Here is a 19,499-nt window from a genome sequence, read left to right as displayed (position 1 = left end):
ACGTGATTCCCATACCTCATGTGATACTCACGAAAGTCGACTATCGTCCATTCATTTAGAGTGTAAATTACATTAACAACGATTTACGATACGTTAAGGAGCGGTGAAAAGACGCAACTATCGGTTTGGGTGGCTTAAGTGAAAATAGCACGTGGAGTCAATACTAATAGGTGGAGGAGGAGGTTATAAGTAGAGGAGGCAGTACGGCCCGGTGAGCCGTTGTCGGAGTGAAGTACACCGAGCATCATGAGGATCCTGCGAGTGAGTAGCCAGTGTGGATGTGCAGTGATAGTGTAGTGATGAGTGCGGCCGTGGTTTAGGCCCGGTATCCATCGGTATTTTAATAACCAATCAGATTTCGTTATTTCCACATCTCCACTCCACTTAGCTTCGGTGGAAATGGACCAAGCGGGGAGGAGAGGAGATGTCTCATTTGTCTATAGAATGTTGTGCCACGTTGAGCTATCAAGCGGCGCAGCGGAACGGAGATGCGTATTGGCGGGCGGATCCCTGCTGCCTTCTCCACGCGTCTCGCACACCCGACAGCACAGCTCACATGTCCCTTCATTCTGGTGCCAATAACCTGAGAGCTTCGCGGTTTATCTCCTCTCGTCTCCTCTCCTCTCCGCTTTGGTGGATGGTATACTATGATATAGGGGTTCCTGCTTCCGCAATTAAACCACTAGTTTGGGTACATTTTGCGTGCAGTATTGGCCAGTGACTCCAACCAGCCCAGTCCTTCCAGGAGTTAAGAACATTCCTGGAGGTGCCTCGTATTAATTAAGGTTTTTGCCCGTTGGTTGGCCACCGTCACATTCAAGGATTACGTGAGTGACCGTTTCGTCCTCGGCTAGATAGCCTCTGCACTTAGGACTGTCTGTTACGCCAACTGTGAAAAGGTGCTTGTTCAGTGATTTGTGACCTGTAAGGGTGCCCCCCATTATACGGATGTCATATCTGTTAAGGCTGATAAGTGTGTGTGTGTGAGTTTGGGTGATAGTGCAGGTATCGCTTATTTCGAATGTCTACAGTTTGAGATATTCATCCGTCGGGTGATGTGTAGGTTGTTGGTGAGAGAGCGAATCATTTGGTGGATACTGGTGTCAGACCGGCTTCTTGCCTGTCTGATTTATGTCTCTCATAATTTCACTCCAGGTCTTATGCTTCTTCAATCATATTCCACCGATTTGTCTGCCTTGCTCTATGTGTGCGGTTTATCCAGCTCTAGCGCTTGCGTTCAATTGGTTAATGGGGACTTCATTGCAACTACCCAAAAGAAGTCGTTGGAAATTTTGTAAATACCGAGCATTTTGTGGAGCTTATCGATGGTCTGGACTTGATCCCTCCATCTCTGGCCTAAAAACCCTCACCTGCATATCATAATTAATCTATATTGTGGTGGAAAGAGTGTGCTGGAGACACTAGCTTAGCTTCAATTGAGCATAACGGTAGAAGCTGAAGGTGAAATTGAAATGGGTGACACATTATTATGTCGTTATTTGTGGCGGGGTCGTAGAGCGGGTGGTTCCCTTCCCTAAAATGTATTTACTATGAAAACTTCTTAAGCCAAGTGCGATTTTTTGTAGGGAAAAAATATGGAACCGCGTCACCAGTATATTACGTATACCCATATACAGGATGTAATCGTTTAGTGTGACCAGGTTATTATTCGGTAACTATTACAGATATCAAAAATCATTAAAATGATATCAAAGCTCCGTTGACTAATCATTTAAATAAATAACTTTTTTAAATCAAACGATAAGTATCAACAATTTTAATATTTCGCGTCACTATTAATAAGTCTTATTTACGGTTAGCAAATATTTATTTCGATATACAAGGACAATTTAAATATTAAAAAAAAAATATATAAAATATCATTAAATAATTACTTCGATACTAATAAGTATTGAAAAATTTTATAATTTAACAAAACAAAACTGCGGTATCTTAGTTGGAGCGCAGCGGAGACCACTCCTTGATCCAATGGCATAAACGCCATTGTTTTGAACATTAACTTCTGTCGGCAGTACTTATGCATTTGTTTATTTTTCCACTTAGGTAAAAGGCATAATAGGCATTTATTTTCTCAAAATTTATTCCTTTAGAATTCTTGTTGATGTCATTTCTAATAACTACTAGATACTACTACCGCTTCGGAAACAAACTCATGACGTTTAAGTATTTTCGTTGCATCACTTTATTTTATAATTTTATTTTACTTTTCAATCAAAATCACTTTATTTCATTTCATTTCATTAATATTGGCAATGAGTGTCATGCGACGTCTTCTCGTCAAAGTTCAACCATTTCCGAAGTAAATGGAAAAATGTATAACTTTTATTATACGTGTAATTTATTTGACCCAAATGAATAGTGTAATTTTTGGGTCGATTTTATTTTGGTGTACAAAATGTGTGATGTAATGTTATTTATATTGTATAATAATATTGACACACTTTTACACAGTATACTTTGCCAAAAAACTAAGCATCGCCTGTACTATGGATACAAACAAACGATATATTTAATACAATATACTTACTTTAACATACATATAAATACTTATAAACATCCATGACTTGGAAAGAAACATCCATGCGTTATATTTATGTTTGGCCCTACCGGCATCTCTAACTCAGCAAGCAGGGTTACTAACCACTGGGCTATATGGGTCGACAAAATATGATTAACGAAAAAAACCTGTCGCTTCTAAGCTTAACGTTGGGACGTTTAGAAATTTCTATGCATAATTTTAAATGAATCTTTATTGTTTTATAACTATCAAATAAATATTTGTGTATGAACTACACATGATTTTACTTTTAATCACAAACATATTTCATTAAAAAAAATTGTTTCAGATTATTGTGCTGGCATGCGTAGTATTCGCTGCGACCGCAGATGTGGCACATATAAAGGCTGCTAAGGCGAAGTTCGTCAGGCACCTGAGCGGTGCGAACGCACACCACCAGCATGGGATCCTGTCACACGTGCCGCCCTACAAGCTTGGCCACGACATTCCACTGGTGACGCACTCCGTCGTCAAGCCAGTGGTGGTATCTTACCCCCCCACCGCGGCCGTAGCGGCAGTCAAGGTGCCGCTCTCCCACCCCCTGGTGCCCCATTACCCCGCGCCCCTCGGCCACCGCGTGCACGGTTTGCCTCATCCGCACTATGCACTCAGGTTTCCTCACTCAAAGTACTATGTGAAACAAGATGATCATTTTCATCATCACCACCACCACCACGTAGCTGCTAAGCCACTGATCCCAGTAGTTCCTGCCCCGCCCCCTCCAGTGGTTCACCACGCAGCACCAGTCGCTCCAGTGCTGCCCGTCGCCCAACCAACAGCCTCTTTTGCTCATCCTATCCCAGCTCCACCTCCTGCAGTTCCTGTGATTCACGGTCCTGCAATACATCCTCAGCCTGTTCACATTACATCACCGCCGATCTCTCTATTCCATCAGAGTCATTTCTTAAAACCTTGGTTATCAGCGGCCCCTGCACCTGCTCCAGTATACCCTGCCCCTCAGCAGTACGTGATCCGCCCCGGAGCTGCAGTCCAGACATCTTACTTCGCACAATATCCAAGATATCCTTTTCTGAACAGCTATCAATCCCCCATATATCCTCTTTCTCTTCCACACTCTGTGCCGGTGGAAACACCCGTCCCAGCTGTTCATCAAGTTCAGTTCCATCAACCACATTTCCACGTTCCACAAGTAGTACCACAACTGCCACAAGAGGACTCACTAGAACATCACACGCCTAACGTTTTCTTGCAACAAACGCCAAGTGCTGTGCATCCTGTTCATTCGACTCATGAAGTTCCTCAACCCACACTTCACGTGCACCCGACCGAGGAGTCCTTCCATATCCATCCAACGCATTCGCAACCCTCGGTGCATCTCCACCCGACACAAGCGACGCTTCCACTTGAACACGATGGCTGGTCGCCGGTCCCCGCGCAACCACAAGAATCGCACCATGACTCCCACTATCCCGAACAATCTCACCACTTTGTTCAGGAACAAGGGAACCAAGTGTACGAGCACCACACGGATGAGCAGTATCATGACTATCAACATCAGATTCATCAGCACATCCAGCATCAAATAGAACAAGCGCAGTACGAACAGAGCCTAAATAACCAGCACCAGTTGCAGCAGGACTATGGAGCCCCGCAGCCAACGCAAGAATACGGTCTTCCTTCAAGTTACCAGCAGCAGGATCAGGAGTACCATGCACAGCAGCAGGCACAGGAAGATTATAACCTGGCACAGAATCAGTACAATGCCGGCCAGCCTGGTCAGGAGTACGGGCAGCCGGTGGCGGAGGGGCGCGGCGCTGAGGAAGACCAGCGGTTCCACAACCACATTCCGCTGGCTCTCCAGCCACCGATAGACCGTCCACTAGACCACTTTCACTGACAGTTGCAATGTCGCGTACCGGCACCATCTAGTAATGTAATAAGCATTTATGGAAGGGTCTACCTCGTCATGTGTGTGATATTGGACATGGTTGATTGATATGTGGACGAGAATGAGGTCATGAAGTGACAGTGTGCACTGTAGTTAACAACGATATTATTGTACCTTTTAAGCTAACCTTGCTTTAACATATGTTTTATAGGTTTTTATACAAAATTACAATGAATGTAAATATTGCCCTACTTTAAGCAAATAATTGTTAGTTAAACACGAATATTTATTTAAAAAAATAAACTTGTGTTATTTAATTCTCTGTTTCAGTGGTTAAATGTGTGAGAGAAGTTATATCTGAAAATTATCCAAGTTTTAATACTGCCTAATGTCGTATCTCAGAAACCGATATCAAATAAAAAACGATGGAGTCGAGAATTTGCCTCAACTCATCATGCGGCGTTCCTCGAGATTCAACCATGGTTAACTAGTTGATATTACGATATAAACAATTTATATCAAATAGTTCTAAAAGGAGATAAGCATGCTGTATGCCGACGATGCAAGTCAATTTTACTTTTGGTAATCCTACAACTGTGATAATATAACATGCACAACTTGATTTGGATCTACATACTTGATTACATCCACTCATCATAAATATATCTAAGACAAGCTAAACTATTCACATCTAAAAATAAAAAAAAAATTGCAATCCTTACGAAATCCAATTTCATTGAATTTGCTTTTTGATAAAGTTTAATTTTTAAAATGTTGATTACTTCAACTATTTAGTTATTCAATAACATATTGGTTAGGAACTTTATCTTATTAAAGACTAGAAGAATATTGTGTGATTTGAATAATAAATAGTTTACTACCAAGAAACGAAACTCATAAATACCTACGTGTATTTTTTAGAGGAAAACTTTATCTAAAGTCATACATTCATACATACATTTCAGTGAAGTGATATTTAACATAATACAAATACAAAAAAGGAATAATAAAACAAGCAATGAAATTTACGTAGCACAAATTTTGAAAAGGAACATAATTTTTGGAGAGGCGAAATTCTAACAGCCTAACAACATCAAAGAAGTAAAAAAATAAAATTCTTTAACTTTATTGAAATAAATAATCAAAGGAACATTTTTAAAAATAGTACATATTAAATAGTACAGTATTAATACAGAGTGTACTCATACATATTGCGTGCTATTCACTAATGAAATACATGAAAATTTCTAATCAAAAAGACTGATTTGCTTTCACGCACACCTATAAACATTTGGAGGAAATATGTTTGTGAAACACCTCTGCATACCGCTTCGGGGATTTATACAATACGCCGTGCGTGAAATTTTAGTAAAATATAAAATCCTGCACAACACAATATTCTCTAATTACAGAATAAAAACACGCAGTGTACAAGTAACTTTGTATTATACAGAATGTACATATGAGTAAATATTTTATACAATTCTGGATGTGGGACACACCTGCGTCTATTTATACGAAATTTAATGATACTAAGCCCTGTATTCCAGTAACTGTCGCAATGCTAGATTAATGATGTGGTGTCAATCTCATCCTGACCCCAAGTAAAAGATATAATTAGCATACAAGCTAAACTTCTACATATTGACCATACTACTAAATAAATTTGTAGGCACTGTCTGTAATCACATTTTTTATCGATTTTTGTGATAAATATATTTTAGCTGAATTGTTTGTGTGGCTGTTTATCTGATGTTAGCATTCCATTGCCAAGCTCACGGCGTCGGTAGATTCGGAAAAGATTTAAGCTGGAGAGGTGAGGTTGGCAGATCTTTTTATTTTAGTCGATCCCGTTAGCGGCTTAATAGGCCCAATAACAGATTTCTCCTTTGTCACAGCTTCACCATTGGGAGGCTCCTTTGCACAGGATGCCAGCTAGATTATTGAGTTTCGGTCTGAATTGCGCGGTAGCTAGTGAAATTACTCGAGGTGACGAGCACTACGGCACTGCATTGTGTGGCTGCAATGGGCATGGCGTATCAAATACCATCACCTGAACTCCTGCTCGTCTTGTCCCTTAACCTTTCCGGATCGGCGCGCTCCGGATCTCGCTGTACACTATTGATCGGCAAGCTTCCGGCAATTTCGCGGCATTTTCCCCGTGTGTATTATTTTACGTGTAGTTATAAAATGCTTATAACTAGGGTGATATGAGTGACTGTCACTGAAAGCTATTGAAACATGCTATAAGACCATGTATAAATTATTCATATTGTCTTTCTTTTTTTTTTCACACAGACTTTTCATTCGAAAAAAAGTGTAAAAATAGGTATATTTTAAAATAAATATTGTTATTATTGTTAATTACTTGTTTTATTTATTTCCTTTTATGTTTTTGTAATGAATAGTATATGTTAATTATAAAATAAAGCTTAAATCTCCACAAAGAACGATCTTCGTGTAAAGTCTTGATAACGACCGCTCGCTGCGCCGGCCGGGAACAAGTGGACACATAAGTGCTTTGTCCGTAAAGCTATGACGTCGAATATTGGTGGCCTTGAATCGTAACGGATCGAAATGTGTTTGGGAATTCACTCGTTCATAACTGCGTAGGCAAATAAACCATCTTGTACACCTAATAAGGGTGAAAACTGGATGAGGTAAAAAAGTGCCCCGCGGCACAGCCGCTCTCATTGTTTTTTGAATTACCAGTGCCCGCGGGCACGGCCGATGCGGAAAGGTTAATATAAAAAAAAAGCTTCTCGTCCTTTTTTATTCCGTTCCTCTGTTTTATTTGAAGTGAGAAGATTATGATTTCTCTCCTGAAACGGAGCAATTTGGGATTCATCAAAAGAGACGGTTACAGTTTGGTTCTATTCTATGACACTCTTGCTTACTACCCCACTTCAAGAATCAATTTTTCACAAATTACGAATTAAAAAGCTAAGTTTTACGCTCATAGGGTGGCCATTACAAGTTGTTCTAGAAACTTTGCTCGCGGTAACACCTGGTGGTCGTGTACCGAGATTTTGGAAAGTATTTCTCATGATTAAAGGACATATAGACGATAAAGAAGTATGGGAAATAGTTGCACCTGGTCCACCTAATAATTATTTATATTAATATTGTATAATCGAATGTAACATTAATATAATATATTCTTTTGGTTTATATAGTGTCCACTGTAATTGCATTATATAGAATCATTTGTGGGCTTGCCTTGTAAGCATTAATTTTGTAATTTTTAGCGTAGATTTGCTATAACATGGTTCGTCATGTCCACTGAATGGCATTGCTTGCCGTGGCTTCGTGTGTCGGGTCGTCTCCTTCCCTCAAATATGTGCGAGGGGAACGACGGCCGGTCCATGCGTCAACTTTTGAACGCTGTTTGTGGAGCTAGGTCGACGCGTTATAGTTAATAAATCATTGTATTTATTGGATGCAATTACTAATAGTGACAGTAATCACAACCATCATGTTCACGAAGCATCCTTACATAAACAATGAATTCAAGCTCTTGATTGTTGATGCACCCAAAATACTATAATAGATAATTTATATTTATATAGTTAATTCTTATATTTCTTAATTACTTTTTACTAAATAATTAATATTATTTCAACACGACTCATATATTGGATGAAGGATCTTATAAACTAATTTATTATGTATATTACACCCATTGTAATATACTCTATTTGATTGAAAAGAGTGGCCGTTGAGTTTCTTATATGTTCTTTTCACGAGAACTTTTTTCGAACATGTGGTAAATTCAATAATTTAAAAGAAATATTTGTAGTGGCGAATCAAATGCGCTTAGCTTAAGCCTAATTGAGTAAAGTTTGTTTGACTTTGACTTTGACCTGTGATACCGTTAAAGTGTTATCACCTCATGTAATGTTTGTGAAGTGAGTGAACAACCATTCCTTTGCCAGTTTATCTGCAAAGCCAATCGAGCTCTCATCATTCAACTTCTCATTCACTACGAGCTCAGCAATTATGATACTTATGTCCAACACCCGTTTTTTTATACCAACGGAACATGATCAAGCGATTTGCGCAAAGTTTAAGGTATTCTTTTCACCTTATGGTCTCTTTGGTTAGTTATCAGCTTGGCCTCTTAGTTTCTTATCCCTGACACCCCTGAACCAATACTTTTCCATCTACCTCTGCTTATGGGAGTTTGCTAAGAGCCTTTACATCTGCTTGTCTAGTATCAACCAGTTGTTCTGAACACTCATGAAATAGAAGCGATATGAGTAGATTCATGTACCATGTAACTCTATCACTAGAATCTATTTAGTGATTCTCGGCCTGTCTTATCATAGATAACTTAAGTATGAAACGTTGCTTATATATTACAATGAACTAAGTACACATAATGTCGTAAGTATGTCAACTAATGTTAATAATACTGGTCTTGCCAAAATGCGAATGTTAGTAACGCCTAACTGCCATGCCCGCTCTAGTACTGCCAACTGTCGCCGATAAACATTGCGTTCTCCACGTTTTAAAGACCAAGCGAATGGTGAAATGTTACCTCATAGTGACCGAAATGTTACAAACAGTGACAAATACAGGGGTGTTATCAGCGAGTGAATTTAACAAGCATACTACTGGCCTCAATATTAAATTACGTGATCTTTTGATAGTGTAGCTATATCTACGTATAATAGCTTAAGCTGTGTCGTTCGTTTGTCAATAAGTTCTATACGTATTTATTTATATATTAATAAGAGATTTCCATGTAAATAGTCACTCATCGTGATGATATCGTGATATCTCTGGAACCATTAGGCGTAGACTTGAAATTTGGTAGGAATATTTCTTTCGCCGAGTAGAGGTCAGCTAAGAACGGATTTTACGAAATTCCACCCGCAAGATTATTTTTAATATGAACAGAACAACGTCTGTCGGGTCAGCTAGTAATATATGTATAAGGGATTACTTGTAACTAATTCTTGTAGGCTTCATAAGACACATAACAGCTTTAAGGGTAAATGTATAACATTTGTATAATAAAGTCCCAGCCTCTGTTCAGGCATTAATAAAATTGAAATAAAATAGAAAAGCCTTTATTTCTACTACTTTCCAATTTTTACAAAATAAATTACTTAATATTAACTTGGATGTTAGCTATAAATTAAATATTAATTAGTTCTAAATTAACTATACTAAATTAATTAAGTAGTAGTTGCTCTACGGCTAAGGCCTCCCCTAAACCTTTCCAATACTCTCTATCTCTGGCTCTTCTCATCCAGTCCAACTCTTTGAATAAAAATATCACTCCATTTTCTCTTTTGTCTCTCTCTCTTTGTCTAGAGCCTTCCCATTGTATCCATTCCGTAACTCTTTTTGTGCATCTTGAATCATCTAATCTGCATATATCTGCATATATGCATCAGGCATTATCTATAAATCAATTTAAATGTTTAATTAAAAAATGTCTTAGTCGTAAATCCTACTACTCCACAGCTGAATATCTAAGTGATCTGACAGCCTGGGGCTAGGTTTTAATAACAATGTCAATACAGAATTGTATATTTTATTAAAGAGAGCGCAAAAAAGAATGCTGGGAGAGTTTCTTGAGCCGCTTCTTATCTGTCAGAGCGCCATTTGTTTCCGAAGCGGTAGTAGTATCTAGTATATTAGAAATGACATCAAAAAGAATTCTAATTGAATCAATTTTGAGAAAATAAATGCCTTTTATGCCTCTATTCTTGGAATAAGACAATGGGGAATTTCTGATTGTAATGAACGCTAACCTGTTCTATAGATAAATGGTAGAGGTATATATATTACATAATACAACCAGTGAAATGCTCTGGCTTACGGCGGCTAATCCTATCCATCAAACCCGCTAGCTAGACTGCAAATAAGTATAAATCAATACTGTTAGCTTTTATACGTAACACAAGTCTTTGCCGCCGCATCGCTGGGCGAATAAGAGAAAGAATAAAGAATTAATGAATTATATTATTTCACATTTATTTTATTTTCTATTCATTTAGAAAGAAAGAAAGAAAAACAATATATTTCACAAAACACTCACAGGATACATTTAATAGAATAAGATAAAAGTGAAAGTTTAAGCGCAGTGTTGATAGGATAGAAGTTGGTCGAAGATCTGGTCAAGATTGCCGGAACACGTTGGATGAGGGCAATGCAGGACCGATCGTCCTGGAGGTCTTTGGGGGAGGCCTTTGTCCAGCAGTGGATATTTTCCGTCTGATAATGTGGATGAGGATAAAAGTACAAAACAATCCGAAAAAGAACGTATTTAAATAGTGATCGAATAATATTGGAGAGTTCCTGTGCTGTGCAGGAAATTGGTCACCGACTCAGGATTAGCTGTGAATACGTGGCTATGACACAGCACCGATTTTCACATATTTAGATTAAATATTAGCTGGGTATAACAAACTACTATTAACACTGCTATTCTCATGGGCTCGCTTGAAGCAACCCTTACCGATAAGAATATTTTAGACCTTCTAAAGTCATAACATTTAAAGATCGCAAATTACACAATAAATGTACAAGCTATAAGAATAACCCATCTGAGTTTCGTACTAAACAAATGCGTCATACCGAGAAACAGCGTGCGTAACTGTAAATAAAAATGGTAGTTAAAAATAACTCTAGAGTGTTAACTATAACCAACAGCAAGCATTGGTAGCTTAAGAATAAGACTTAAGGGTTTTCTCCTTACTCTTCGCCTTAAACAATCTTGATAAAGTTAAAAGTCTTATTAAATACGAAATTAAAAATAAAAAAACGGACAAAAACAATTTTTTTTTTAAATCACTAATAAGAATATTCAAAAGTAGCCAAATTTGAGGATTTTCGAACCTTTAAAAATTCATATCTCTAAAAGTATTAACTTCATCGATAAACGTTGTAGGAGCTTTTTATTTGTATTTTAATAAAGAATATAAAAAAATTGTCCAGTTGAAAAATAGTAACTCCTTGCAATTGCTTGAGCAATTTCAGTTCAAACAATATGGCACCGAGTTGCCCCATGGCAAGATCAATAGTAGGGCAATTTAAAGAAGAAGCGCTAAAAAAATCAGCTGTAATAGTTTTCGGTACTCATGCGCTGCTTCCTCCCAGGCTATATTGTGACTATTTTGATAGCTTTGTATAAGAATATATTTGTTAAAGGGTTTGGGTTATGTTAAAAGGATGATCAGTGATGGAAAAATTGTTACAGCCTGTTTGAATCTGAGCGCAATGTTGCAATTAAAGAGTCGCATTAGTTATATTCATAAAGACATGTTATAAGGGTGCACATTTTAATAATCAGTTCAGATAATTATTCAGTATTTTTATTTTATACATATTTATAAATATAAACTAATTATATTATACCTGCAGTTAGTTGGAAGTCAAAGTTAAATAAGCTTTATTCAATTAGTCAGTTACTATAAATATTTCTTATAAATTACTGAATTTATCATATGTTCGAGAAAAGTTGAGCTCGTGAGAGGAACGTACAAGGAAATCAACGGACACTCTTTTCAATCAAATAGAGTATTTTACAATGACAGTAATATACTTAGTCTGGCCATAAATACTGTTAAAATTAAAAATAAACAAAATATTACATTTGAATTTGCAATCTGTCATTTTTATATGATTGTTCATTGAGTATTCTCATTTGGCATCAATACATTGTACAATATTTTATGATATTAAAATGGAGTGGGGTGATAAAGAGAACCGAATCACTGTGATTGCATTACACAAAGTAGGTATCGAGCCAAATGCAATTTTTAAAACTCTCCATACGCTTGGTATTCGACTTCAGTGATGGTTTGGTGGGATATTAGCTATGAAGGAGTGACTGAGCCATACTTTTGTGAAAAAGGTATCAATACATCGGCACAAGTGTATCAAGATACCATGCTTGAGAAGGTAGTGAAGCCCCTTAATAACTCCATGTTCAATAACCAAGAATGGTCCTTCCAGCAAGACTCCGCGCCGGGTCATAAAGCTCGGTCTAGGCAGTCATGGTTGGAATCGAACGTTTCGGACTTCATCAGAGCTGAAGACTGGCCGTAGTCTGGTTCCTAGTAGAATAAGAATATAAAAGTAAAATAATTAAATATATTGTTTTAATTAAACAACGATCCCGCGTCTGAGGGAGGCCTCACGCGTCATAATATAAACCTCAGTATATGTTTGATGATGGCGCTGGCTATTGTCAATATCGCATCGCGCGTTTATGTCGTCTGTTACGTGGGCGTGCTCCGGCTTGCATCAATATTATTGACAATATTGTTGTATTATTGACACTGCACAAACAGCAGGGGCTTTTTCTAATGAAAATAAGGGACTAAACAAGCAGGACGTCCAGCTGATGGTAATTGATACGCCTTACCCATTACAATGCAGTGCCGCTCAGGATTCTTGAAAAACCTAAAAATTCTGAGCGGCACTACAATTGCGTTCGTCAACCTGAGACATAAGATGTTTAGTCTCATTTGCCCAGTAATTTCACTATCTACGGCGGCCTTCAGACCGAAACATAGTAGTGTTTACACATTACTGCTTCACGGCAGAAATAGGCGCCGTTGTGGAACCCATAATCTAGCCGGCATCCGATGCAAAGAAGCCTACGACTGGTAAGCTTATGAGTTTATCGCGAACAGACAGACAGACGCGGTGGATGACTTTGTTTCATAATACTATGTAGTTATGTTGTAATATTGTACCTGAGCTATCGACCAGCGGGTCGCAGCCACTGCAGAAACAACAGGGGCTGCAATGACCAGCACTATACTTACAATTTAAACTACATTCTCCAAGGCAAACTAGCTAGTAGCTACACAATAATTAATGTCATTTACTAAACTAACAACTAGGTGCTTTAGGTTTTTCTCAATATTCTCGCATGTCGCTACAGGACATTCACCTCTTGAGTCACACAGGACATAGTACTTACCTAGGTCCGCAGGGCGGGGTCGATCTGCGATACACATATAAGCCCTAGAACTCAAGTCTAGAACACATAATCTCTCAGAATTACGTTGCTGTAAAACAATAACATGAAGGCTATTGTGAGTTCATTATTTATTTAATTTATTTATAAAATTTGGCTTCAATAATCAAAGTAAAAAAAACAATATTTTTAACATTAAAATAAAATAAAAGGAAACGATTTGCTGTGTGTAACATTTCAAAACAAATATTCTATTTATCGTGTATTTTTATATATTTATATTTATTTGGAAAACTTACAGTGTAGCTGTAAGAGTTTAGGTTGTAAACTGCATTAGGATAATAATAATGGATTACCTTAGGACTTAGGTCTGCTTTTTTTGTTCAAGAAATTAGACTAAAGACTGTAATTTTTTTAACTGTGTATTATCAGTTCAGTTCAAATTATATTTGTTTTGCAACGATTACTTCCATACGATACGATACTCTCCATTTAGTGTTAGAACTTTTTAACTTTTTAAAGTATATGAGAAAAGTGTAATGAATTTTTTTTTAAAGAAAATAAGGGACGAGCAAGACATTTAGCTGATGGTAATTGATACGACCTGCCCATTACATGACATGCCGCTCAGAATTCTTGAAAGACCCATCATTCTGAGCGGTATTAAGCTCGTAACATAAGATGTTAAGTTTCATTTGGACGTACAATATTTTTCGTGCAAATATAAACCTAACTAATTTTAAAAGAATTATCATCAAAATAGGTCAAGAATCCTTAGATCATTTATACGTCTTGATAGACTATGATAGTTGAGACTTTAGGACTTCTATTTTGAGCAATTCCCGCACACTAACACAAAGCGTGATACATATCGCGAGTGTAAGACGTTTACGTGTAACTGAGTGTCACACACACTAAGGTATTAAACCTGGCCTGTTTTTATTTGTTGTCAAACAGCAAGAGACTCTATCTAGACATGTAAATTATCTTATTATATTTTTTATGAACTGTTACACACAACAAATCATTCAATTTTATTTTATTTTAATGTTAAAATGCAGCAAGCATTTTAATGGGCAGGTCATGTCACCAATTGTATTTCTTGCCCGACGTCTCATCAAATTCTCTGGAAAGAAAAATTTTAACTCAGTGACATTGTAAATACATATAATTTTACTACCACATTAATTGAGTATTTTAAATACCGCTGAAGAAATGCCGTCTGATAGAGCAAGTATTTCATAAGCGTGAAAAATATTAAATTGATACTAAATTGAAATATAGTAACCCTTATTTTAGGTCGTAAGGTTTGTTATGACATTAATACGAGTAACATTGATAATAATATATGTAACTGAATTGCCGGAATTCTCTGTTTTATTCGTACATTCACAGCTCTGAGATTGATTTTTAGGAGATTTCTGACTCTTGAAAAGTTCGTTTAACATTTTTTTTACAAAACCAAATGAAAAAGTTGTTTTTAGTAACTCTCTAATGACTGAACCTCATGGGTAACCCTCTCTCTAACTGTGCAAAGTGGTAACAATCAACGTATGGTTGCAGCTGTGCATCGTGCTGATCGCTGCTGCTGCAGTCTGCGGCGCTGAGGAGAAGAAACAAGAGAAGCGAGGTCTGCTCGGGCTGGGGTACGGGTACGGAGGCTATGAGGGTTACGGGGGCCTGAGCCATGGAGTAGGCCTGTACGGGGGTCATGGTTTGGGACTGTACGGCGGCCATGGGCTGGGTCTCTACAGTGGACATGGGCTGGGCTATTCAGCGCCGCTGGTGAGCCATAGCGTAGCGCTGCCCGCACCTATCGTCAGCCATAGCGTCGCCACCCCCCTTATTGGTCACGGCCTATACGGACATGGTCTAGGCGCCCCCCTGCTTGGTCTGGGCCACGGCTGGCATTAGGCCCTCGCCCCCACATTATCTTATCAAGTCTGAAGTATCGTGGTCGCCACTCACAGCTAACTGCAGGGAGCCATTCAAATCAAAGTGTGCCAAATTAGTATTTTTATATGTGATCTAAAATAAATAAGTGAAATAAAAAATATTTGTCTAATAAATAAGTGAAATAAAAAATATTTGTCTATCTACTTGTTTTTTTAACGTTATTTGCATTATCTATTCTACTAAGATTTTGTTTTAGGTGCATTTACATATTGGAAAATTAGTTATACTATTATTTGCTTACTAAAAATCTTGTATAAAACTATGAATTTTATTGTGGGTAATTCTTTTCATATAATTTGCCCCGAAGTAGAGGTGCCCGTTAGTATTTTGGAGAAAATATAAATCCCTACTAATATTATAAATGTAAATGTAAGTTTGTTTGTAAATTTGGTACAGCGATAGCCTGGAGCTTGGGAAAGGACATAGGCTACATTTTATCCCGGAAAAAATTTGAGGTTCCCGCGGGATTTGTGAAAAGCCGATATTCATGTCGATGAGCTATAACTATACCAATAGTAGGTTTAATTTGCCATAGCAATCTTCCATATAATATTTTGGGAACGGGAGCGAAAACTGGAACCAAAACTGGAATAGGACATGAGATTATCTTCAATAACAAACTTGCTTATTACTTTTAAAAACCGTTTATCTACGCCGACGAAGTCGTGGGCTTCAGCTAGTATTGAAATTCGGAATCATCAAAAGGGCAATAAGGGAATTGCTGCTGATGGTACTTGCAAAAGCATCAGGATTACAAAGAAAAAATGGGGGATTAAAAGAAAATATTCTAATAAAGATAATAAATCATTGTCTAAATTGATGCCTTACATAATACGGCCCTAAATTATTGTACTAGCAAAGCAATAATTTTTTCTTTTATGACAATAAGAGACGAGACGATCAGGACGTTCAACTGATGGTAATTGAGACACCCTGCTAATTCCAGGATTCTTGAAAAACCCAAAAATTCTAAGCGGCACTACAATTGCGCTCGTCTCCTTGAGACATGAGATGAAAATAGGCGCCGTTGTGGTACCCATAATCTAGCCGGCATCCTTTGCAAAGGAGCCTCCAACTGATAAAATATTGGATTTCTTTCAATACTGCCAGATATACAATTAAATCTGCCAAGCTTAGATCATTCATACATCTCGATAGACTGTGACAGCAATGAAAACAAAATATCACAATAAAAAAAATTGAGGTTGATAGTTTTATTTTATTTATTTATTTATTTATTTATAAATATACCGTTTCTTCTTAAAATAATACAAAGTCCTGTAAAACTGTTTACACTGTATGTCTACAGGATCGAGCGAGTCTCATAAAATAAATCTCAAAGCCTATTTTACAAATGTTACTTTATTACATTTATCTCTATTTTGAGCAATGCACGCACACTAATAGAGTGATATACAAATTGCGAGTAAACGTAGCTTGTCACGCACACTAGAGTAATAATCCTGGCCTGTATTCATCGGTTATCTAGCAGCAAGAACCTCAATAGTCTATAAATTATCTAAGCTACCAAGTAACTTTATGTATTGGCAGGATATTTCCTCTGCACACTAACACAGATTAAATTATTAAGGTTAGTGATTGCCATTCAGTAAGTATTTCACAAACGGAAACTTATAATTACACCGTGCACCGGCCAATTCAAAGGAAATTGCAACATTAACCGTGTCACTTAAGCCTAAAAAAAACGCTACATATGTCTCTTGTGCTATAGCCGTATGGATACAACACACTGACCTCTACTAATAACTATTGCACTGGCGGCTGTCAAAGTGCTTTTGTACCTGTTTGATATTCGCCATTTTGCCGCTGTTGGCCATAGCGAGAGTCTGCGGTACTAAAACTAGTGACGACGACCTCAGCTAAACAAACATCGATAGATGGTGGGAAACCAGTGAGAGGCTCCTTTGCACAGGAAGCTGGCTAGTTTATGGGTACCACAATGGCGCCTATATCTGTCGTGAAGCAGTTATGTGTAAACAGTGCGGTGTTTGGGTCTGAAGGGCGCCGTAGCTAGTGAAATTACTGGGCAAATGAGACTTAACATCTTATGTCTCAAGGTGACGAGCGCAGTTGTAGTGCCACTCAGAGTTTTTGGGTTTTTTCAAGAATCCTGAGCGGCATATCATTGAAATGGGCAGGACCCATCAATTACCATCAGCTGAACTATTGAAACTAGTGGGCTAGACAGACTAAAGAGCTCAATTAGAATACCGCTCCGAACTTTGGGTTCAACTACGAATCCTGAGTAACTCTGTATTGTAATGGACAGGGCGTATCATTACTATCAGTCTAGCTCGTCTCGCACCATTTTCTCGTTTAAAATAAGTATAGTGCTTGAATTTGAATCCAGTTTCATGTTCAACTATATGCTACCTTTAACAGTATTTTTTGCAACAGTTGTATAAAGAGCGTTTTTTGATCTAGTTATAAAACGTGTCGCATACGCATTTGACGAATCCTACAGCCCAGTGGTTAGCGACCCTGCCTACTGAACTAGAGGTTCCGGGTTCGAATCCCGGTGGGTGCAATTATTTATATGATGAATATGAATGTATGTTTCCGAGTCATAGATGTTTATTTGTATTTATGTATGCTTAAGAAAGCATATTGTTTTAAATATATCGTTCTCTTGTACCCATAGTACAGGCTATGCCTAGTTTGGGGCAAGATAATTTGTTAAAGAGTGTGGCAATATTATTATTATTACTATACAATATTTTTTCTATGGCATGGTAATTTAATTTAAGCAAATACCACAAGTTTTTGAGTTGCCGCTAAAATGGGCGCGAAATGTATTGTTAAAACATACTAATCTCTGTTGAGTCGTTTAATTCTTCTTCAAGGAATGGCAAAGGTACAGCCATACAGCCAACGTGGGATAATTTAAAATAACAAAATATACCTAGCAGCATCTTGGCAAATTATATTAACACATTTTTTCCTAAGTTGACATTAAAATGTTTGGTCTATTGATTTAAATATAAAAATATCATTTATGTAGTATAGTATGTACTACGTATTGCCTAATATTTCTATGAACCTACCATACCTTACCTAGATTTAGTTATCTGTGGCACCAAAACAACTTTTTTGGTGACATTAAAGTACTGTACATGTCAATGCTTTTTTTGGCCATAGACTATAGACTTTTCCAAAGACTCAATAAAGTATTTAGATAAAAGTAGAGTAGTAGAAAAAGTAAAATAAGCTTTTAGTACTATTCTCAAATATTATAAAATGATATTTTATTTATATAAACATAAATATTAATTTAAATTATAGAGGTTTAATTAGTTTTTTTGAACCGGATTTTCTTTCATCAATGGCTCACTCTTTATATTTCCACGCCTCGAGACATAGGTAGAGCCTCTTGCTGCTAGACAACCGGCCTAGGCCTAAAAACAGGCCAGGTTTATTACTTTAGTGTGGATGGCATGTTACGTCTTACACTCGCGATTGATATGTCACTTTGTGTTGGTGTGCGTGCATTGCTACAATAGAGGTTAGCTGTCAACCTTAAACCTTAACCTTAACCTTTAACCCTTTTTTTCGACGTTTTTGCAGCTGTCATAGTCTATCTAGACGTGTGAAATATGATCTGAGTTACCTCCCTTTTCTACTACTACCATCCATTGGATACCAACCTGTTATATATATATGGGGGATATTATCTTAGTCCATTTATTTTTTGTTTTTCTATAAACATGATCGCCATTTTAGAGATCTATATATTTATTTTGTGTGTTTGAATTTAGTCATACTTTTATCTCTTGCCTTTCTTCCTGTATCTCTTTTCTATTCTATTCTGTTATGACCTACTTTTATTTTATTTGTTTTTCCGTACGTGCCTATGTCTGGCCAGTCATAGGTAAATTAAGGTAACACAACTTTCTTTTTTTTTTATGGAATAGGAGGACAAGCGTACGGGTCACCTGTTGTTAAGTGATCACCGCCGCCCACACTCTCTTGCAACACCAGAGGAATCACAGGAGCGTGGCCGGCCTTTAACTTGAATTCCTTCATTTTTTTGAAGTAACATACTACATAATTTTTCTTAAAATCAACATATGATATGTTGCACAAAAACCTTCTTTAAAACTTGTTGCAATTTATGGTACAAGTATTATTCCGATCGTTTCAGTAGTTTTCGC

At 37.4% G+C, this 19,499-nt stretch overlaps 1 protein-coding gene across 1 annotated transcript; it reads left to right on the top strand.

Annotated features, from left to right (window-relative positions):
• The first annotated feature begins 222 nt into the window (after positions 1-222).
• Positions 223-4,744, top strand: LOC126964514 (protein split ends-like). Its single transcript, XM_050807684.1, has 2 exons — positions 223-261; positions 2,868-4,744. Exons 1-2 carry the CDS (start codon positions 247-249, stop codon positions 4,434-4,436), a joined length of 1,584 nt encoding a protein of 527 aa, XP_050663641.1. The 5' UTR covers positions 223-246; the 3' UTR covers positions 4,437-4,744.
• The last annotated feature ends 14,755 nt before the right edge of the window (positions 4,745-19,499 follow it).

Source organism: Leptidea sinapis, chromosome 5, assembly GCF_905404315.1.
Source record: "Leptidea sinapis chromosome 5, ilLepSina1.1, whole genome shotgun sequence".
In the NCBI taxonomy this organism is placed as follows: domain Eukaryota; kingdom Metazoa; phylum Arthropoda; class Insecta; order Lepidoptera; family Pieridae; genus Leptidea; species Leptidea sinapis.
This window is presented reverse-complemented; position numbering and strand designations above follow the sequence as displayed.